The 23,716-nt window shown below is 37.2% G+C and overlaps 2 protein-coding genes across 2 annotated transcripts; both read left to right on the top strand.

Annotated features, from left to right (window-relative positions):
• The first annotated feature begins 389 nt into the window (after window positions 1-389).
• On the top strand, window positions 390-12,471 carry LOC105043832 (putative ABC transporter C family member 15). The gene is given in 12 exon segments (XM_010921550.4): window positions 390-856; window positions 3,738-4,231; window positions 4,234-6,101; window positions 6,517-6,603; window positions 6,868-7,539; window positions 7,633-7,797; window positions 8,085-8,379; window positions 8,478-8,692; window positions 9,917-10,222; window positions 11,406-11,469; window positions 11,588-11,827; window positions 11,925-12,471. Coding segments are annotated over 11 exon segments (4,515 nt in total). The 5' UTR covers window positions 390-856; window positions 3,738-3,765; the 3' UTR covers window positions 12,062-12,471.
• A 2,076-nt stretch (window positions 12,472-14,547) lies between these two features.
• Window positions 14,548-22,646, top strand: LOC140857139 (tobamovirus multiplication protein 2A-like). Its single transcript, XM_073255574.1, has 7 exons — window positions 14,548-14,644; window positions 14,812-15,176; window positions 16,682-16,781; window positions 18,694-18,774; window positions 18,852-18,956; window positions 21,963-22,172; window positions 22,282-22,646. The coding sequence occupies exons 2-7, from the start codon at window positions 14,932-14,934 to the stop codon at window positions 22,387-22,389; spliced, it is 849 nt and encodes a 282-aa protein (XP_073111675.1). The 5' UTR covers window positions 14,548-14,644; window positions 14,812-14,931; the 3' UTR covers window positions 22,390-22,646.
• Window positions 22,647-23,716: the final 1,070 nt, after the last annotated feature.

The raw sequence follows: 23,716 nt of genomic DNA, 5'->3' as shown, positions 1-23,716 counted from the left end.
GACGACCAAGATATCTTTTAACATTTTATAACATAATGTACCATAATGTACATACCTTAATAAAAAGGGTGGTTTAGCCTCCCGGTTCATCAAAAAACAATTTATAACATAATATAAGAGTGTATCATAGCAAAATCCTTCAGTTCACAATCATACTACAACAAAAGATCTACGCCTTCAGCTCAAATCTGATCCCTTTCAAAGTTTAGATCAGATCAGCATGAGTTAGTTTTGGTCTACTTTTGATTTTCTAGCCCTGTTCGGAACTTAAAATAGAAGGCCAAGAAAGCTCTCTCTTTCTCTCTCTGTTTTTTTTTTTTTGGGGTTAGAGGGGGGGGGTGTTGGGGCGGGGTGCAGAATGCCCTCTTTCTCTATTTTGGACACCACACGGCATGCAAGCACCTCTCGGAGGCGGGCGAAAGTCGGCCCCCTTTGTCTCTATTCGTAAACGCCAATACCACTACCAGACAAAATCCACCCATTAAATTATTATATCGGCTGCTCGGAACCTAAAGCCTTCATGGCTCGCCTGGTGTCCCAAAGCACCAAAGCCATGAAACGGCCATGCACTAATATATTGCCTCGCCTCTGATTTCTCTCTCCCTCCCTCTCTCTCTCGCTCTGACTCTCTCTCTCTTTCTCTGCGTCCTCTTGTTCTATAAGGTGGGAGAGTTTTATCATCGATCGGGATGAAAGGATTCATAGGTTTCTGCATCTGATCATCCATCGTTGCACCCACGCCACCATTTCAGTGGCGGATATAAAGAGCTCATTTCTCAGGCTTGTCGAAAAGACCCTACACAGTGGTTCGAGGAAACCGAAGAGAATGTTTTTGAAGATATGTTGAATATATCAAGTAAGATCTTGTTCAAATGATTTGTTGTGGTTTGCATAGGCATCAGATGATCTTTCTTCTGGATCCATGTATTATAAAAGAGAAATAACATAAACACGAAGGGAAGGGGAAAATATGAATTTATACAAATCGCTTAACCCTGCCAGGTGTTTGTTTCGAAGACTTTATAGTATGATGTTTATAATATTACGAAATATTTTATCATTCAATATTGTGTTTAAGAGTGGAAATAGTTCTTTCCTAGTTGGTTTTCTTATGTCCTTTGTTGGAGGAAAAAATCGGGATTCATGTGATATTAAGAACCAATTTTGGAAAATGTTCTCAAACAAGGATGGAGATATACGGTGCTATACACTATAATGAATATATAGAAATGATTTTCAAGTTTATCTTGTGTAGATTTGAAGAAGAAACTGCATATAAATTGCAACTGCGCATTGTTGATCGTGTATTGTTCTGTATAAGTTTTCATTCCAGGTTTTCCAACAGTGGTTCAAAGTGTTGATAAGGGAAGCATCATGTTGCAAGGGTTGTAGCTATGTAGGAACTTTACCTTTAAACTTTAGTTAAGTATGTAAAAGTTCTTTTACAGAGGCTGGAAAGGAAAATTACATGCAGGGGGCATTTTTTGCTCTTATTTTGTTTAAAAGTCCTACAAAACTAATGAATATTGTGATCTATGTGAAAAAATGTGAATGTTCCGATCTCTATAAAGCTTAAGCTTGAACTGGGCATAGATATGGTAAGTTCAACGGTGCGATTGTTAAATGCCTTGGGATTTAATTTTTCTTAATTAGTCTACCGATGAAGTAGGAAGAAAAGCAGAAACGGTGATCTAATAAGATAAGATGACATAATTTACCGGTTGAGGAAAAAAATGTATATTATTAACAAATAAGTGATGTAGATACCTGTGTTATAGTGGATGCCGTCAAAGCTCCGAATCTCTGCATCTCAATTGTATGACCGTTGGAAAAGCAGAACTTGATACTGCCTGGTTGAAATGTTCACTGGGCTTCAGAAAATAAATATCACATCTACCAGTAGGTCACTTGTGGCTGAACTATACTATTTTTGCTATGTGTTCTAACCAGCATTTTATTTGGACATGTTCTTTCAAGGTAAACGAGAAAAAAATCTCCAGCACTAAAAGTGATCTATTTGTCGTGCTATTTTTGAATTTTCTTGTTAGGTTCTTTTCTTTGTTGTCTTTGTGGGATGTATTATTTCTTTAAAAAAACTATTTAGGATGTAAAAATTAATGATGATATCATGTTGAAGTTTGGTGCTAAGAAATCTTGATCTGAACACTCCATTCTCTGTCTCAAACTAGATTAATTTTCATTCTGAAGCATCTTGTGAAGCCAGGTTGGCATAAAAGAATTATTTATGGATGATTCACTTTATTAGAATAACTAAAACAGTTATTTCTGTGAGAGTCAGAAAAAAGGAGACTAGAAAGTTGGGAAAACTTGATTGAAGTAGTGAGAAGAGTTTTATCAGCCTTCCACAATCAATGGAGGAAGTAACATTTCAAAGGCATGATTCAAGGTTTCAGACAGGAGATAGATGGTCAAAGCTTGCTACTTATCATAAATGATCAATCTATAAAAATCTGTCTGAGATTTCTCATGGAGCCAGAGAACAATCAAAATTATGCTGTTGGTGTTGCGCTAAGATCATTTCCATGGAGTCCAAATTGTTTGAATGTTGAGGAGCATAAGAGATTAGAATTTCTATCTTTCAGAAGGTTTAGAAAATATTTGACAAGAAGAATAAATAACATGATAAGTTGCACTTTACAGCACCCATATCATCCTACTGTTACTTTGTTAAAAGATCTATGAAGCTTTACTAGATTCTGCATGACTTAAGATGCAGAAAAGATTGAAATGCTAGTCCATGCCAACTGTGACATGCCATGCCAGGTTAGTCCTGGCACTGGGGACGCATATGTTCTGCAATACCCTGCATATCACAGTTCATAGCATGTTGATATGTCTCAATGGTGAGCCACCTCCCTCCATCCCCCCACCCACCTCTTCTATTTGGCACGGCATGCTGTGCGAAGTCCTAGCCATGGGCTAGCATGCCCCCCCAGCATCAGTACTTAAATTGTTGGATGAAAGGTAAGTGCCACTATCATGTTTGGAGAAAACTAGAGATGAAGAATTTTGCTCATTGAAGTTAATGCAAGGAACTACCTAAAATAGACCCTACTGAACTGTTGAGGTAATTTTTTGGTTGTTTTAGAGGACTCAAAGGATTTACAGGTGGTCACAATGGATCCAAGATAAACCAATGACCGTAGGAACTGAACTCTTAATCTTCCATCAGAATGGGTACAGACTTACCATCATGCATTTCCCCATTGAAGATGTTGAATCATGACTTCCTCAATAAACTCAATAAAAAGACCATGCTAGGTGTAAAGCAGGCCAAGACCTTTTTAATTGTTTGTAATCAAGAAAGAATACTACTTTGCAGATACACAAACGCCTAATTCTTAGATGCCAGTGGTGGGAACAACTTCTACAGAATATATATCATGGATTGGTTATCTGTAGGTGTATATGGATCATTGAAATCCAAGGGAAATAAAAAGGAAGATGATTTTATCAGTAAAAGATAATGAAGAAAAATATTATGATTGGCATAATGCTGTCTTTCTTCATAATTTACTACAATCAAAATATCCTGTTGGGATTCACTCCCACTCGAACTGTTATCTGCAACTTACACCAACAGAAGTATTTGAACAACTTGTGAAGCATTTTCATATCCTATGCTATCAGAATGGTTGCTCGCTACTCGTAGGCTGCAATTACTGTTGATCTTGATTTCTGAGTTATATACATGGTATAATGTAATGTTCTTGCAGATTTTCATTTGCTTCGGCATTGGAAAGGATGGCCACAGATAAGCTCATCTTGTTTTGGAAGGGTCTATTCATGTTTCTCCATCTCTTCTTTATCAGCAGCTTCTCCTTCCAGCTTCTACTAAATAAAATCTACAAATCATACAGAAGGAAATACAGGACCAACGAGGAAGGGATACAAAATTGCGCTGCTGCAAAACATACACTTGATGACATAAACTTGGGTATCTCATACCAAGCCAGCAAAGTGTGTTGCTCTTTAATATTAGCCAGCCACTTGGTGTCATTTTTTTCATTGCTGCTAAAAGGAAATGAGAGGTATTGCAAGTTCATATTCTCAGTTTCAGCAGAAATAACACAGTTGATATCATGGATAGTTTTGTTGGTGACCATTTATAGTTTCCGGCAGACAAGATCAGTAAAACTTCCATTGATTATAAGAGCATGGTTGACATGCAGCTTCATCCTGTCAGCAATCTGCATAGCTTTTGATATACACTCATCGTTTTACACAATGCATTTCTAGGGTTGGAAGAATGTATAGATCTATTAAATCTTCTTTTCTGCGCATATCTGTTTGCCATTTCAGTCAGAGGAGCAACAGGGATCACTTTTGACTATAGTAACATCAGAGAACCACTACTGCACACACCAACAGAAAAGCATGGGGAGACTAAGAGGCAATCACCATATGGGAACGCAAGCCTTCCACAACTTGTCACTTTCTCTTGGCTTAACCCCCTTTTTGCTACAGGAGTCAAGAAGCCTCTGGATCAGGATGAAATACCTGATGTCGATATAAAAGACTCTGCTGAGTTCCTTTCACACTCATTTGACAGCTACTTGACTAGTGTAAAAGAAAAGCATGGCTTGCAGTCTTCATCTGTTTACAGAGCAATACTCCTGTTTATCAGGAAAAAAGCTGCAATCAATGCAAGCTTTGCAGTTGTTGCTGCAAGTGCCTCTTACGTAGGACCTTCATTGATTAATTCCCTTGTTAGTTTCCTAGGTGGAAAGAGGGAGAATGGATTGAAAAGTGGATACATACTCGCACTTGCATTCCTAAGTGCCAAAATTGTGGAGACAGTGGCTCAGAGGCAGTGGATTTTTGGAGCTCGACAGCTTGGAATGCGCGTAAGAGCAGCATTAATATCTCACATATACCAAAAGGGCCTTCGTTTATCATGCCAGGCTCGGCAGAACCATACCAGTGGAGAAATAATCAACTATATGAGTGTCGATATTCAAAGAATTACAGATCTTATGTGGTATGCAAACATAATATGGATGCTACCCATACAGGTTTCTCTTGCAATCTATGTTCTTCACAACAGTCTGGGCCTTGGAGCTTTTGCTGGATTAGCAGCAACAGTCATGCTAATGGCATGCAACATTCCTCTCACTAGAACACAGAAACGTTTCCAGTCCAAGATTATGGAAGCAAAAGATGATCGAATGAAAGCGACCTCAGAAGTTCTCCGAAACATGAAGATTTTGAAACTTCAAGCTTGGGATGTCCAGTACCTTCACAAATTAGAAGCTTTGCGAAACATTGAGTATAAGTGGTTGTGGAAGTCTCTAAGACTGCTAGCAATGACAGCATTTATATTCTGGGGAGCACCCGCATTTATATCGGGAGTAACATTTGGATCATGTATACTCATGGGAATACCTCTAACAGCAGGGAGAGTTTTATCTGCATTGGCAACTTTTAGGATGCTCCAAGAACCCATATTCAGTCTTCCAGATTTGCTTTCAGTACTTGCACAGGGAAAAGTTTCGGCTGACAGGATAGCCTCATACCTCCAAGAAGATGAAATAAAATCTGATGCAGTTGAGCTGATACCTAGAAATGAAGCAGAATTTGACATTGAAATTGATCATGGGATGTTCAGTTGGGACCTAGAATCCAAATTTCTAACGCTTGAAGAAATAGAATTGAAGGTGAGCAGGGGCATGAAAGTGGCCATTTGTGGGACCGTTGGCTCAGGAAAGTCTAGCTTACTCTCATGCATATTAGGAGAAATACCAAAACTGGGAGGGACAGTAAGAATAAGTGGCACTAAAGCATATGTTCCTCAGTCCCCATGGATACTTTCTGGCAACATTAGAGAAAACATTCTCTTTGGCAAACCATTTGACAGTGAGAAATATGAAAAGACAATTCAGGCTTGTGCACTAAAGAAGGATTTTGAGCTCTTTGCCTGTGGGGACCTGACAGAGATTGGAGAGAGAGGAATTAATATGAGCGGAGGACAGAAGCAACGGATCCAGATTGCAAGAGCAGTATACCAGGATGCTGATATATACCTTCTTGATGACCCTTTCAGTGCTGTGGATGCTCATACAGGCACACAACTTTTTAAGGTCTGCTTTTATTCCACCTGCCTGCATGATTGCCATATCAATCACCATACTGAGTGTGCCGTATTGTACTAGTACCCAACCAGTATGCAATCTCTCTCTCGCCGTTTCATACAATACCGCATACGGACAATGTAATAGAATGATAATGGTGTATAGTCTAGTACCGAGACGGCAAATTTTGGCCCACCCTTTATGAAAAGTACTCTTAATATGGCAAAAAAAAATATTACAGTAATTCTAAAAAAATACATGTAGTATGTGTTACATCTTAATTTCATAGTCTTCATCTCAAATTTCCCCATAAGTGAATATTTTCTCTGAGAAAGCTTCAATTTTCAAGTTCTTGGAGATCGGTAATTTTCTCCAAGCACCAGATGAGATGATTTTTTTTTTCTTCTTTTTCTTTTTCATGCAGGATTGCCTAATGGGGGTTCTTAGAGACAAGACCATACTTTATGTTACGCACCAAGTCGAGTTTCTTCCAGCAGCAGACCTTATCCTGGTAAACAAAAAGCAGAAAATCTTCCAGTTCCATGATCCATATTCTAAAATAATAAAATGGCTTTTGTTGTTCCATTTTCTTCTAGATGGAAATCATTTGTGTATTGTCTATTAGAATTAATTCGTGGATAGAAGGTTGCATTGTCACTCTACAAATTTTATGATGGTCATGCACCGCTACCATGATACCACTCCACAAAGAACATGTAACCTTGACCACTAGAAAGCACTTGATAATAACAATTAATATGATGTGTCATAACAGCTGATGCAGCATGGAAGAATTGCACAAGCTGGAAGATTTCATGAGCTTCTACAACAAAATATAGGATTTCAGGTGTTGGTTGGAGCTCACAGCCAAGCTCTTGAATCAATACTTAATGCCGAAAATTCAAGCAGATTGTTGCTGACAGATGAAAGTGAAACTCCGAAAACATCAAGCAGCAATGAGTCTGATGGAGAAAATACAGCAAATACTCAGTTCCAAAATATTGAGAGGCAAGAGTCTGAACAGGATCTCTGCCAAGATATTGCTGACAGAGGGAAGCTAATGCAAGATGAGGAAAGGGAAAGAGGAAGCATTGGCAAAGAGGTTTATTGGTCATACCTGACTGCAGTGCGAGGAGGTGCATTAGTCCCAATAATAGTCACAGCACAATCACTATTCCAAATACTGCAAGTAGCGAGCAACTACTGGATGGCTTGGGCTTCTCCTCCAACAACAGCTACGGATCCAGTTGTGGGAATTAGTCTTCTGTTCTTGGTATATATACTTCTTTCAATCGGAAGTGCATTGTGTGTGTTGGTCCGAGCAATGCTTGTAGCAATAACCGGCCTTTTGACATCACAAAAGTTCTTTGAAAACATGCTAAATTGCATCCTTCGTGCTCCAATGTCTTTCTTTGATTCCACTCCAACAGGGAGGATCCTAAACAGGGTTAGTACTTGGTTGAATGTTTCATCCATGATCACATGCCCTGTACATATAGCCTTTCCTAGACTAATTATAAGACTTTTGACTTTGAAACAGGCTTCTACCGACCAAAGTGTGCTAGACTTGGAAATATCAGGAAAATTAGGCTGGTGTGCATTCTCGATTATACAAATTCTAGGGACCATTGCAGTGATGTCGCAGGTTGCATGGCCAGTTTTTGCCATATTCATTCCAGTGACAGCAATTTGCATCTGGTATCAAGTAAGATCTCTCTTGCAAACTAAGTTGTGCATATTTAGTATACTTTGATAAGATCATAAAATAAGTAAGATAATTTGGCTTTCTAGAAGAAAATGTTCTCTGAACAAGTTTTTCAGACCATACCAAAGATTTTGATTTTGCAAGTAAGAAAGTACGAGATCCACAATCGCAATATTTATACCGAAAGGATTCATGTGTAGGAATAGAATTTCTAGCAATTCTAAAGATGAATGGTTTAATTTGTCTAAAAAAGATGGACATTGAGTTCTTGACAATGGTTGCTGCAGCAATACTATATACCAACTGCAAGAGAGTTGGCTCGTTTGTCAGGAATTCAAAGAGCTCCAATCCTTCATCATTTTGCAGAGTCACTTGCCGGAGCTGCAGCTATTAGAGCATTTCGACAAGAAATTCGTTTCAGCAATGCAAACCTTAGTCTTGTTGACAACCACTCAAGGCCATGGTTCCATAATGTTTCTGCAATGGAATGGCTTTCCTTCAGACTGAACCTACTGTCAAATTTTGTGTTTGCATTCTCATTGATTTTGCTCGTGAGCCTTCCTGAAGGATTTATTAATCCAAGTGAGAATTTGATTATCAATTTCTAAGATCATAAAATAAATTTTCGTAATTTTTTCTTAATGATGCATGCCATCTTACTATTTGTTGTATTTTTACAGGCATTGCAGGATTGGCAGTGACCTATGGCTTAAATCTCAATTCACAACTAGCAACTATCATCTGGAATGCATGCAATGCAGAAAATAAAATGATCTCAGTTGAAAGAATACTGCAGTACTCAAGGATCCGCAGTGAAGCTCCTTTATTGATTGAAGAGTGTCGACCACCAATCAGTTGGCCAGAAATTGGAACTATAAACTTTAGGAACTTGGAGGTATGCCCAAACTTTAGTCCTAGAGATATATGCAAATATGCATTTGTTTGCATGTGTACCCACATGTTTCTACATATGTACAGACAGCAATACCGAACCTTAGAGCAGGTGATATGCGACTATAAAGGACAGATCCACAAAAGGAATGATCAAAATTTTACACTGGATTGTCATCCTAAGATCAAGCCTTCCCATGAGCTATACCAACTATCCTAGCATGGCCACTAGACAATTAGTATAAGTTATGCTATAAAGGATAATAAGAAAGAGATAAGGAGCATTATGGAATGAAAGAATAAACAATATAAAACAAAACGGTTCCTTTATAACATTAAAAAAAATATTTTACGATTATCTCAATATTATACCCTCTCTACATTATTAGCAGTATAATCCGCAAACCTAACTAATCTTTTCCTCAGATGCTCATGTTTCTCTCTCTCTCTCTCTCTCTCGCTCGCTCGCTTGTTCGCTCCCACCTTTATGAGATGCGCCATCCATTTAGTTGAAAAAGAAAGAATTCAAGCCTGAGCAGTTGGCAGTGATTTGAGAAGAAACTTTCTGACAACAGGGACTAGGAAGCCAAGCATGCATGTGTCAAATAAGTCTATTGTCGAATAAGTCTCTTAAAATCCTTTCATACTAAATTTATCCACATGTTCTCATAAGTCAGAACTACTTCTCCCTTGGACCCCATCTACCTGGCTCCATTCTCCTTCCCTCCTCAGGTCTGTACAACATGGCTAAATCCTCATGATCTGTATATCAAAGCTTTATTTGGTACTGGAATAATTTTTGAGGTTCCCGTGATCTATCTGTTACTAACCTCACCTGTCGTTTGCAGGTGCACCTTAGTGTCCTTGTCAGTGCTAAACATGTTCAATTTTCTGGGCCGGATTGTTCTTGCCAGAATTCTTTATTTAACAAACCCAACTCTACTTTTCAAGTTCACCAACCATTAGCCAGTACAATATGAGGCACCTCCATCATACCTGCACATATTCTTTTTATCAATGATTGCCCACTGTTTAGCAGACAAACCAATGCCACTACGAGTAACTGGGGCAATTCTGGCCCTTTCAGTGCTTTCCATCTATATCAGCAAAGTTCATTAATTTGAAACATCAAAAAGCCTGCATTTTTGTGCTTGGATTGCATTACTGTGAGGCTCAAAAGTTGTTTGTCTTGCCACATCATACTTTTCCTTTTCTTTTGTTTCTACAGGTTAGGTATGCTGAACACCTGCCATCAGTTTTGAAGAACATAACTTGCGCAATTCCAGGAAGAAAAAAAGTCGGTGTCGTAGGACGAACTGGGAGTGGAAAATCAACTCTAATACAAGCTCTTTTCCGCATCGTCGAACCAAGAGAAGGAACCATTGAAATTGATGATGTGGACATCTGCAAGATAGGCCTTCATGACTTGCGATCCAGACTTAGCATTATTCCACAAGATCCAACGATGTTCGAGGGAACAATAAGAGGAAATCTTGATCCACTGAATGAATTCCCAGATAACAGGATATGGGAGGCAAGTCAATAAGCTGAGCTCAATTATTTTCATGACAGGCTCATGCCTTGCAATGCAAGAATTCCTACTTATATAACTGTTAATATGGTCTAGAAACTGACGGTTCAGGATTTACTCATTTATCTAGCAACAATAGACATGCTTGTGATTGATGAGAAATACAAAGAACTAGATGCAAAAGCAGAGAAGCAAAAGATCATTTGAATTGTTCGCATCACAAGCAAAATGCTGATAGAAAAATAGACCCAAGCAAAATGTTGGAAAATAGTCCTTTTTTTAAAAAAAAAAGAATTTTTTCCTGAAGGTCTTTTTCTCAACCTACTACTTGCTAGTTCTCTTTGAAGCCCAAATGTGAATGGTGGAATGCCGATATTAGTTTGATAACTGGTCATGAAAAGCATTTTATCATACTATAGGATGGAAACAAATTTGATATTCGTTCTAGCTTGGGTTGCCCTTGCTTTATGCAGCACATTACAATCTGATATGGCAATGGCTTATAGATTGTCTTCTGGAAGAACAATGAGGCCTGCAACACAATATTGTTTGGCTCAGATTGTCAAGTAACAAACACAATCCAAGAAAAGGAGTTGGATGTAACATGAATGAGAATGCTGAGATGGATGTTTGGTAAAATTAGAAATGATAGAGTGAGATATTTGAGTACACTAGAAAATGTAGGATCTGCACAAAATAAGGACAGAGGGATGAAGAAATAACTTATATGGTATGGGCATATAGAACAGAGATTTGAGAAGGCTCTATAAGGAGGGGCACTTAAATTTTTGTTGACGGATTTTGGGAGAAGAAAGGAAGATCTTAGGTAACATGAACATAAATTAGGAGAAAATATATGGAAAAGCTTGAGTTAATGGTAGAGGTAGTCCTAAATTGGAATTCTCAGCAGAGAAAAAAGGATTCATATAACAGACTGCAAATAGTTGGGTCAAGGCTTGTTGATTGAAATCATGATATTAACTTCTTTGTTCTAGTTCAAATTGATTAAGGCTCCTTAGTTGTAAGCTGTTTGGTGTCCCATAAAAAGTTTTTGTTTTTTTTTTGTATGTAACTAAGATAAAATCCAGATGTTCATTAAAGTGCCCTTTGAAAGGACTACAAGCTCACTCACTCTCTTAGCAGCTCTTCAATTGGATGATCTAACAACCTTGTCTTTATGATTCAGGTACTAGACAAGTGTCAACTTGGTGATCTGATACACCAGACTGAAAAGAAGCTGGATTCAACAGGTAAGGCATGTTTACAAGATAATAGAAACACAAAAAACATGGATTTAGTCAACAACTTAAACAATAGGATGATTTAAGAACTAGTCTTGGCAACTGACATATAGCTAGCTTCTCGCAGTTGTTGAAAATGGAGAGAATTGGAGCGTTGGTCAGAGACAGCTATTTTGTCTTGGAAGAGCTCTGCTGAAGAGGAGCAGCATCCTTGTGCTTGATGAAGCAACAGCCTCTGTTGACTCTGCTACTGATGGAATCATACAAGTAACAATTCGTCAAGAATTCAACAACTGCACGGTTCTCACCATAGCTCACAGAATTCATACAGTCATAGATAGTGATCTCATTCTGGTCCTCAGTGAAGGTAAAATGCCGTCATACTTAAGTCGGATAAATGAACTAAGATTTCTTGACATGCGCTGCATAATTAAACTTGTAAAATTGCTTCTTTTGTGGAGCAGGAAGAATTCTTGAATATGACACCCCAGCCAAATTACTGGAAAGAGAGGATTCATCATTCTCTAAGCTCATAAAGGAGTACTCTTTGAGATCACAGAGTGTGAACCATGTAACAAACAGTGCAAGTAACATTTTTTAAAGCTATCAACATTTAAACTCTGTTTTCCATACCAATGGTGGCACATGAAGGTGATCCAAGTTCCTGAAGCAAAAGCATCTGGTATAAACTTAATGCCAGGTTTATATGAGTTCCAATAACAAGATGTCGATTCAACTCTTCAGAAGGGTTTCTAACTTGCAACCCTTATCCTGGTAAGCAATGCCGGGTCCACCTCTGGAATCTACATCATAGAAAAAGCAGCAGTAATTATTGTTTCTCCAAGAAGCTGCTATTGGACAAAATTCAATTTGGAAGCATTTCTTGCCATTGGAACTGTATTTATTAGCACTAATTGCTCCCAGAATCATGGCATCAAAGTTGCTTGGTCTTGCCAGACCACATGACAATGATGTAGTTATCTCATCAAATAAATAAGATTATTTTTGATAGATCAAGCATTTTTCTCTATTTATAATATTTGTTCTTCCCAGATTTTAAGCCAAAAGAAGAAAATTCAGCATTCTATGAATGTATTTTATGAAACAACAAGTGCAAACCTCTTTCAATAATCTTGATTGAGGTCACATGAGATTATTGAGGCCACATGATATGAATATAGTTGTGATGCATGAAACAGGGTTATGATGATGAGCAACCCTTGTACTCCAAAAAAAAAAAAAGAAAAAGGGGTGAACTTTACTCCCTGAAAAATTGAAGTTATGATGATAACCAAATTGACAGAGAGATTTTTCTTCAAATCGGGTTTACTTCACAATTTCCTTGCTTTAAAATAAGTCGCATTGATAACCATTTATTCAATATTGAATCAAAAAATGGATGCAAGCTTTTCAGGATATGTGAGAGAACAAATGTAATGGAAAGGAAAAGAAAACAAAATGGCTCACGAGTAACGTCTTTACCGTCTTTATTCACATCAATGTTTCTTAACAAAGATTATTTTCTTTAGTATAAGTTTTAAAGCAAAACTTGGAAAGTTGATTTTAAAATTATGTTATTAAGAAAACAGTAAAAATACCAGATAATGATGGTTGGAACAGTATGCAACCCATCACATCAGCCTTCGTTTTCTTCCCATTTTTAAGAAATATATAACTTAACGGAAGGGGCCAAAGCCGGTTGTTGCACCGTACCAGCTGTCATTTTAAACCATGCTTCGTGATCCTTGAGCAATACTCTGGTGCTAAAATAGTAGCGGCTAAGGGAGCATTAATAAATAGGATGTGACATTAATGTCATCCTATAACCTAAAATATGTTTTTTAATAAAAGTTTGTGGAACTAATCCAGAAGATATCCTACCGAATCGCGGAGCTCAAATTCTTATTTTGATGATTCATACTGTACGTATATTTATGCAATTATTTTCAGAAAAAAATTGAAATCAAAGATTTTGTGCACGCTTATCGGAATTCCCAGCAGATCAGACGAGCAATTTGAATTCGGCGGCGTCCGGATGCCAAGTACTGTCACCAACACACTCTTCATCTGCTGGCCCGCGTCTTAGTTTTGACGGTTAGCTTCGGGCGGCAAGCCCGTGACTGCATCCACCAACGTTGCCTGCGTCGAGGGACCACACTTTTTTCCAGCGAAGCAACGGATCCCACTCCCTCTCGTGGGCATCCGGAATATTACCGAAACTATCCTTTTTATCTTGATCAAAGTCCGGCAATGGTTGAACAATCTTCGGTCCGGCAGCTATTATTGCTTTACAGATATCCATCCAGCGTATCAAACGATTCGTGAAAGACTGAACGTTTTCGTGCGGCAGAAACTGACGTATCTGCTTGCTAGACACTTTGTTTTTTTAAGATTTATACTGATATAATAAAAGATATGAGATGCTAATTATATTAGTTTGAAATTTTCTACCTTTCTCAAATAAACGATCCATTTAAAAATTATTCATTTTTAAAGTGATAATTAATTATAAATAATTTTATTGTGGTTTATGAATGAATTTTATCAAGCATCCACTAAGCAAAAACAACATAGAAATATATAATAAATGTTTTCTAATTATTTTTTATTTAATTATCAATTATTGATAAAGTATAGTTTAAGTTTTCTTTAAAAAAAAATTAAATCTTCACTTTGAGCATATATGCTATCTAGGATAGATATTGAGATCGAAATTTGCTGTTTATGGCTAGCAGGTGAACCCAATTTCAGGGCCTAAACTGCACCTCTACCGCTACTATTTCTCGGTTACGAGGCTAAATCCTGATTTGCATCACGGTGGCCACGTGTGAGGCGATAGCCGGAGGAAAACGCTGTGTCTTCCTCCGGAGGAGCGGCACAGCAGAGACATCAGGGGCGTTTTCGTAGATAAAGGTCGGAATGTGGTAAGATTCCAGGCCGAGGGGATGGGGACAGCACTCGGAATGAGGTGGCATCCACCGCCTCCTGTTGTTCCCCAGGCTACCGTCCCCTCCTGATCCCGCCACGTGGTGGGACGACATTCGTTCGGCCGGTGCGGCGCATGCAGATTAAAAAAAAAAAAAAAGGCAAGAGGGTAAAAAGAATAAAAAAAAAGAAAGTTGAAAAGAGAAAAAAAGAAAGCCCATTGGTCTTTCCTCGACGAATTCGCCATCGCCCTTTGAAGGTAACCGTGAAAACCTCGGAATTTCTTCATGTGATTCTTCATTAGTTCTCATTAAATCCGTCGTTTGTTTGTGGGATTCGCCAGTTTCACCGTTTTTATCTGAAAATTCTGATATAAATTCTTTTCTCCATTCATAGCACTAATGGCTTCGATTTCTTGGGAATCAGTTTTGTGGAATTAGGGTTTCTGTTGATGAGATCGCGGTTTAAAGAGTGATATCTGATTTGAATTGGGTAATTGGAAGAGTACGAGGAGGAGGGGCTTTGATCGGAGGCTTTCGGGGGATCATGGCGTGTCGAGGGTTTTGGGAATGCCTACTGAAGCTTCTCAATTTCTTGCTGATGCTCACCGGATTGGCGATGGTGGGGTATGGTGCGTACTTGCTGGTGGAGTGGATGAAGATTTCTTCCAGTGAAGATGATGGTCCGATATCGCCTGTTGGTGATAATTACGAATTATTGAAGCTTGGCCGACCCATGCTTGCAGTTGCTACTCTGTCCGACAGTATTCTTGATAAACTCCCCAAAGCTTGGTATGGTTCTTTTGACTTCTATTGACGCTGGGGTTGTTAAATTGGATGCAGTTTTAATTTTATGTTGGTTGGTGTGATAAATTCTGCTCTAAGCTTTGTGCCGTCAAAACAAAAATATGTACTGATACGACGTAAGAGAAACTGGACTTTCTCTATATGATCTTTTTAATTTGGATGAAGTGAGGAGAGTTTATCACAATAGTAGTACTTGATCAGATCGTGAATGCATGATCGATGGGGATACAAACATTAGATTTATTATTTAGTAGACAAGTTCATTGTTCCCTTATTTATTTACCCATCAGCATTAAATAGGCCTTTTATGTGATATGCTTCTATGTGCTAAACTAAAATAACTTGTATGTAGTTTATATTTGTATAATTAAATGGATCATATCTCACGGGGGCTTATAGTTTTTAAAACTGAAATCTATTTATAATTAACATGGAATATATTCTCATGTAATATCTTTGAATATAAAGTATAAATAAATGTTGAACTAGATTTTCATGAAGGCATCTCCAAATGTATGAGAAAAGCCTTGCTTATGTTTATAACTGGAGCAAACTTTGGGGAAGTTTTTCTACTTTGCTTTTGGTAGTTTATTTCAAAGAAAACCACTGTTTCTTATATCATCGCTGATTATGAATTTATATTTGTAGGAAAAAAATCTTGAATATATATAATGCAACCCTTATCTTTGTGGGCTTAACCCTCAGATTTTTATTGCACATTTTCCCCAGTTCAATGTGTTGTACAGGCATTGTCTTATATGCTAACCATCATTCAAACTAGTGTACATTCCTTTGTAAGCATTCCAGAAGTTAGCAAAGAGTAAAAGTTCATCCATGATGGTTTAACGTGTTTATCATGAAATAAATTTTGAGCTCTAAAATATCCTTCAAAGATTACTGTGTGCATGCCCCATCCTTTAAACAAGAGGTTATCTAATATTGGCTATATCATACCTGAGGGCTTATTATGGAAGCACATTCGAAAAATATGTTATCATGGATGATTCAGTCCTCTCATCATCATCAGCTAGATAGCTATCATTCAGTGACCCATTTGAGGAAGGAAAATATCTGGCACTACCTATTAAACAAATGGGTTATCCTTTGCTTTGATATCCTTATCTGCAAGCCCCTTAGTGGACCTTATCTTAAAGGTCCTTAGTGGATCTGAGACTTAGATTCCTTAAACAGAGTGCCAAAATGGTGCTATGTTCTCTTCTAGTGGAGATTCCAGATTCTTTGTTCCAATACTCTGGGAGGCTAGAAGTTGAATCAGAGAAAGGATAATTCTACCATAGTTTTTGTTATGTTTGTTGGGTAGTTTTGGAGGGTTTGGCAACATTTGAATGTGTATATCATTTCTAACTACGATACCAGGAATATAACCTGTAGAAAATACAGCTTCAAGGGAATTTTTATTTATACATTCTGTCACTGCCAGTTGTTAACAAGATTCTTTTAGTTTTACTAACAATATGATGCTTTTGCAGGTTCATTTACTTGTTCATCGGTATTGGAGTTATTCTCTTCATCATATCTTGCTTTGGTTGTATTGGAGTAGTAATGAGGAATGGATGCTGCATATCTTGCGTATCCTTAGTTCTTGTTGATTGTATCTTTTATTTTCTAGTGGTTTTTTATCATTATAATCATTTCCTTGTTTCTCTTGTGGGCCCTCCATTCCTTCCATTCATAAGTTTCTTATATTACTTGATGTCAATGATTGGTGTGCCAGTACCACGGCCTATACTGATTGGCCGGTGGCACAATTCAATATGCCCTCGTGTTGTTCCATGCCGGGCCTATTCCAACACAAATAAAGAGGGTGGGGGAGAGGGAGAATAGGAGAGAGGAAAAGAGAGAGAGAGGGGGGGCGAGGGAGGAAGGGAGGGAGTGAGGGGAGAAGGTCGGTAGAGTGCGGCCTAACATAGCAAAGAGGGCAGGGTAGAGAAAGAGGAGGGAGGAAGAGAGAGAGAGGGCGAGAGATGGAGGTTGGTGGATGGCGGGGAGGGGGGGCAGTGCCCCTCTCCAGCTCTTTGTGGCCCTCTATCGGCCTCCGTTGGCTGTTCGCCACCTCCCTCTCTTTCCCTCCTTCTATTCCTCTCGCTTTTTCTCTTTCCTTCTCCCTCTCCTCCATCAATTTCTCATTTTGATTGCCAGAACCGTCTCGGTCCATTGTTGGTATAACTTAGTATGCCTCGAACCAGATGGTTCCGCATTCCTTGCTTGAAGTGCTTTTGTTTTGTTTCTTATTTTTGTATTTTTTTGGGGGTGGGTGGGTTGTGGTATTTGCAAGACTCTTCTTGTTCAAAGTGCAAGTTATTTGTAGAACAAAATGATGACCTCATGTATTTGCTTTTCTTCTTGTTAAAGAAAATCTTGGTGCCTAGTAATTTATAAGTCTACCTGTTCTCATGATTAAAAACGTCACTAGTGTTTTGCAATCTTTTTAAGAAGTTACATGAAAGGACAAAATGCACTTTAGTTCAGAATCTTTTGTAATCAGCAGCATACTGGAAAACCTAATCTTACAAATCAGTTGAGCAGGTACAGTATGGGGATATTGGGCTGAAGTTACTTTAGACCGCAGGCCTGGAGATGGACATGGTTGCGTAAATCTGGATGAGTTAGTTTAGGATGGACTATTTGAAAGTTGCATTTACTTCAAACTGGATGTAGTATAGTTTTATGAACTTTTCATGATCAACCACTAAAATTTGTCAACCTGTCTGTTCCTGTCAAGCACGCTTCATGTCTTTAGCCATCCAAGTGTTCAATCTACATAGATCAGTGCTTACACAATCTACATTGACAAGTGTTATGGCACCATTTTTCAGTTTTAATCTTTGGTTTATTATTTATTCCTTTAAGCGTAGTTCCCCATATCGGACCTTGTTATTTTCTTCTGGATTGATATAGATCTCTCTGCCTTCCTCTTTTTAGGATTATGAGTCATGGCAGGCCCTCTTGTACCTAAATTTTCCTTGGTTAAAGGGTCAACATCATTTTTAGAGATTTAGATGTAGTGTCATGTGTTATTTATTTATTTATTTGTTTGTTTGTTTATACAGATTTGTATTGTGTCCTGGCCATATGGAACAAAGACAAGAGCCCCCCAACACCACCTATAAAGGTGGTGGACCAAACAAAGCATGGAAAAATTTCAGATTCAACATAATAAGAAAGGAGAAATGGCATTTTAGTATGATATAGGGTATGGTCCTTGACAATGAAAAAGGTGAAGATTGGTTCATCAAGCTAACATCATGTAGCTAGGACAAGGTTTGTGATTGGGTGATCCTGATCTGAATTAATGCCAACTCATTCACACCTCCATCCACTATTATGCTCTATGCTTTATGTAATTTTGTTTCCTCACATTTTTTTAAGTGGAATATTTGATGTTGTTTACACATTCCATATATTTGTTTTACTTCAACCATAACATATGCTGCACCCTGATTTGGTCACGCTGATTATAGTGATTCTTTAACCCAAATAGTATTCTTTCTTGGTGATCTTGTTGATCCTTGTTGAGCTGGGAGCTGCAGCTTTCATATTCTTTGATCATAGATGGAAAGATGTGAGTATTTCCATTTCAAAATAGTTTGCTTTGTAACTTTTCTTGTTACATGATACTGACGGTAACTTCCCGTACAGGTAATTCCAGCTGATAAAACAGGGGATTTTGACATGATATACGATTTTTTAAAGAAGAACTGGAAGATAGCAAAATGGGTTGCTCTTGGAGCTGTTATTCTGGAGGTAAGCGTGGAATGATTCAATTTTCTAATTTATATTTCCTTAACATTTTAATTTTAAAAGTGGAAAAAGAACACAAGAAAACTGAAATGACATATGTTGTAGGTTATGTCTCAATTTCTTGTCTTAGATCGCATTTCATCATCCATTTGTATATATTCTATTAATATGCATCCCCCCCCTCCCCCGCCAACCAAAAAAAAAAAAAGATGATTATGGACTTTTTGCAACTTTCAACTTTGTCGAATGGAAGTGTCCTGGTTGCAATTGCATTAAAGTAGAGATGAATGTCCATTGTTGCTCCCAAACCTATATCTTATGTTTTTTAATTTATTATAGAGACAGCCTAAAACGACCATACTTAACCTATGCTTATTTGTGGACAAATCTTAGGCAATAGTTAATTCCAAAGCAATTGAAGTAAACTCAAATAGGTGACCATGTGCTGCAGTTTTTATTGGAGTTCGTGTTCTGATGCATATTCATATGTGCTGGGTTATTTGGCTGAAATAGGGTAAAAAAAAAAAGAGATCATAATCAGCAAAAGAGCCTTACGATCCAAGTTTTCTATTCTGCCAATTTTTATAAAAAAAATAATTTCTATTTTAAATGTGACCTACCTCTTCTATATAGGTTCACTGTGAATTTGGGTTTTAAACACTTCCTACTACAAAAACATTAAAAATCAATGTCTGATCCATTTAGGTAACAGTTTGGCCACTTCATGATATGCAGGAAGTGTAATTCAGGTTGGAGATTTTGCAAAAATGGTCAAGTTTTGTTTTTCTCTCTGGATTCAGGCCACTTATATCTTTTATAGGAGTGATCCAGTTTCGAAAGTTTCAGAACTAGTTGTCCTGAATGAAGCAAATATGCTCCGATATATGTTTGAGTGGAGTTCAACGCACATATTTTTTTAAATATAAATGCACATATTTTTAATATTGGTACATATCTATTGACTGCTGGATGGATTTCATCTTTGAGGGCAGAGGCTGGGGTACTGGAAAATTTCTGAGCTGGGCCATTGATGAAAAAAATGAAAAAAACAAAGTATCCAAATCTACAAAAGTTAAAACAGGCCGTTTCTGCAGTACTCCCGTTTAGGTGTATTTTGGATCTCCACTAGTCTACTTTATAGTGAATCCAAATCAAGCTAATTATGGGGTTTATGCTAATGTATTATTGTCATCAGTGAGTAGTATTCTTAGTGGAGGGTTAAACTAAATGATGTAACATGAGGTTTTTATTAGTCATGAATGTATGGGATACTAAAAGTTTAATTTAGCTATATAGTTAATGTACTTGAAAGGATGTAAAATTTTCAATCTTTTGACATCACACATGTTTATAGAGAGGCAAACAATGCTGTCAATTGGATGGTGATATATGTGGCTAATTACACGGGATCTACACTATGGACGACTTTGTTCCTACTGAATTTTCCAATATTTCATTTGCCGATTCCCATGAATGCTTTTATTCTAGATTGGTTTAATAAATCCGGTTTACCCAAAAAAAGAATGTAAAATTTTGAATCCGAGTCAAGTTATTTTATGTTAGCCAAGATTGAAAGTTTTCCTAGTTGCCCGTCTTTCTTTCAGCTAAAAGTGTTTTGGAAGTTAAAAAAAAACATTCTTTCCCTTATTCAAATTGTTATAATGATAATGGCCTTTTGGAAGGTGGCAAGACCGTTATTTATCGTATTCTCTCCCTTGAGGAACTATTTTCTTTCAGGTTACCATGACGATGAAATCTTGGCTGTGGACAGCTTTGCTGTTGTTGCATCTTGGTATGATAGTGATCAATCCTGTAATTTATCACTTGAGTACTGACTATAGCTTGAGTAATTCGGGGATTAACTTGGCTCAGCTGTCTTCTGTCTCCCAATCAAGCAAGTGAAGTGAAACCATCTGTCCTTCAAAGAATGGATTAACTAAATCTGGAAGTGTCATTTGGGTTTAAGATCATCTTAGATTTCTATCTTAATTTTACTATCCCTTGCTTGCATTGTGATTTGCATGGATATGATGCTTCTGACAACATCATAATGCAATTTTCCTTTAACTTATCTGTTCCTATTTTGGACAGAATGAATCTGTAATTTTTGATATTTTTGAGTCTGCAGCTGTTCCAGCTAACAATTCTTTTTTGTTGTCTTAAACAGTTTAATCCTTAATCATCAATGAGGCCAAATTCATGCATTTTTTCTCATTATAGCCTGGTTATATGATACCTGTGCAGGAGAAGCTTCTGGAAGTTCAATGACTAAGAAAAAGCTAAAATGCTTGCAAAATCTGTTTAAATTTGGCATACTTCAACTCTTTGAAGTCATTGATTGCCAGTTCTAGGGAATCATAAAATGACATCACTTGTTCAACAGCTGATGGAAAATCTGGAGAGAATTGTTACCATGAATTTTATTTTCACTCTGTAATGGTATGACCGTCTTGGTTCCAGTTGATGATATTGCTAACTATCAATGTCTTCTAGGTGATTACACTTCTTTAAGAGTGGATTACTGGATTTAATCTGGTCAGAACTTGAACAATTCTAGGTGATTACACATCTTTATGCTTTGGTTCGTGTTTGGTCTGGTACCAGGCAATTTTAACAGTTCTCCATATGACCTATGTGGGTTTGGTTGGGTTTTTCATGTTTGGTCCAATTTTGCTGGATCCTTACCAAATCCATTTGGATGCTCCATTCTTGTTCTGCAGTCATACCCAATCTGTGGTTAAGATTTTACTATGATGGTTTCAAATCAGTTGCTCCATGTGTCCACTTTGAGTCCAATGCATCTTATTTTTTATGTTAAATTTTATCTCTTGATTTCTTCTTTGCTCCGATCTAATTTGCTGCAGCATGGTGGTTTCTGTAATTTAATTATTCATACACTTCATTGAATGTTCAATCCAAATCTCCCACCATGAACCTTGCCCCAAGAGTCAAGCTCATGGGAAGGGAAATAAATTACATTAGCAAAATGACACAAGTATTAATTTGCAGGCATTGTTGTTCTTGTTAGCTCTTATGGTGAGAGCAGCAAACACACCTGCTGACTACGACAGTGATGATGAGTATATCACCCCAGCATCTGGCATCCGGCAACCATTGATGCATCGACAAGGAGTTCCAGCAACTGGGGTGCCTGTACATGGTACACTGGATCAACGTCCAAGCAGGAATGATGCGTGGAGCCAGAGGATGAGAGAAAAGGTAATTTCTGTACACAGTACTTTCTTTTTCTTTAAATTATTGTTCGTAGTTGCTGGGCCTCTGCATCTTTAGTTGCGACTTATTTCTTGCTGCCTTTGCCTGTGGACAGTATGGTCTTGATACCTCCGAGTTCACCTACAACCCATTAGACCCGAGCAGGCATCAACAAGCCTCAGCACCTCCTCCAGATGAAAGGGGCCGTTGTACCATACTGTGAAACTTACTGTGGCTAGCGGAATTCCATGGTCATATTTTGCTAGTCATTGGTTGCAAAAGTGTGAAGCTTTTGAGAGTAGTCTGCTTCAGTCGGCTGTGCAGAATAGACCAATTGTGTAAAATTGGCATAAAACCTGGCATGTCAGACAAACCCTTCTTCGCTTCATTGTGTGGCAACTTGGATCGGATTTTGATAATAATCGTTGATCCTGATGAGTGACCGTCCCATAACCTTATAATCTGTGCTATTTTTCGTCATATCTTTGTTTATATATAATTCAAAAACTAGCAGTTACCTTTTATTGATAAAAACAACCCAAAATTACTGATTCATAGTAATGGAGGGTAGCATCTAATTTGAGCAACTACTAAAATTACATTGATTTATACTTTGATGGACTGTGAACTGGAATTGGATAGTGCATCTACAGTGTCTACTGTGAAGGTTTGCAGATTTTATTATTATTTTTCTTTGCTAAAGAGTTCAATAAGGCTGGATCTTGTTTCCTAGTTAGCTTTTGCATCGGAAGTATCTTTATATTTGTTTAGGTCATGGTCTTCATGATGCTCTAGGGGATGACGTTGAATTGTCTAGCATCAATTAGGGCTGTTTACTCAGTTTTAATCAATCTATACCGATTCGATCTGAAAATTAAATAATAAAAAAAATAAAAATTGAAAATCAATCTAAATAAAAAAAGGAACCTTACGAAAATCGAATCCAAAATTTTGATTCGATTTTTTGATTTTTTTTTATAGTTTTTTGATTTTTAATTATTTATTTTTGATATAATATATTTAAATAATTATTATCGATTTATTGTTAGTTTGTTATATTAGGATTATAATTTTTTATATTAAAAATCGATAATTGATAAGTAATGATATGTTGATATTTGATAAATAATATGTTGATAATAAATAAAATATAATATATCAAAAATTTATTATTTATGATGCAAATAAACATTCAAGCATCATAGCAAATTATAATAATAGGTTAAATCTAAATATTCAATCATTCATCCATATAATCAACAAATTTTTAACATTGTAAACAACATAAATTTAAATTATGATTTAAATTTTTGATTTGATTTTTAAATTTTTCGATCTTTAATCAAATTGAAAATTAAAATTTTTGAAAATAAAAATTAAAAATCAAATCGAATTATATCAGATTCGATTTTTCGGTTTGATTTGGATTGATTTTTGATAGATCGAATTATGAACAGCCTTAGCCCTTAGCATCAACCGTTGCGTATTTCCTATTCTTGTGGTTGTATTACTACACCTTGCCCTCAACCTTAAGTTTTCCCTGTTCCTCC

Source organism: Elaeis guineensis, chromosome 4, assembly GCF_000442705.2.
Source record: "Elaeis guineensis isolate ETL-2024a chromosome 4, EG11, whole genome shotgun sequence".
NCBI lineage: Eukaryota > Viridiplantae > Streptophyta > Magnoliopsida > Arecales > Arecaceae > Elaeis > Elaeis guineensis.
Note: the sequence above shows the minus strand (reverse complement) of the source record. Positions and strands in the feature narration are given on the sequence as shown.

Excerpts from the sequence above, each read along its gene's own strand:
- LOC140857139 (XM_073255574.1), top strand. The coding sequence starts at position 14,932 with ATGGCGTGTCGAGGGTTTTGGGAATGCCTACTGAAGCTTCTCAATTTC. Across the intron at positions 15,177-16,681 it reads GATAAACTCCCCAAAGCTTG|GTTCATTTACTTGTTCATCG; the intron begins GTATGGTTCTTT and ends ATGCTTTTGCAG. Across the intron at positions 16,782-18,693 it reads ATGGATGCTGCATATCTTGC|TATTCTTTCTTGGTGATCTT; the intron begins GTATCCTTAGTT and ends TAACCCAAATAG.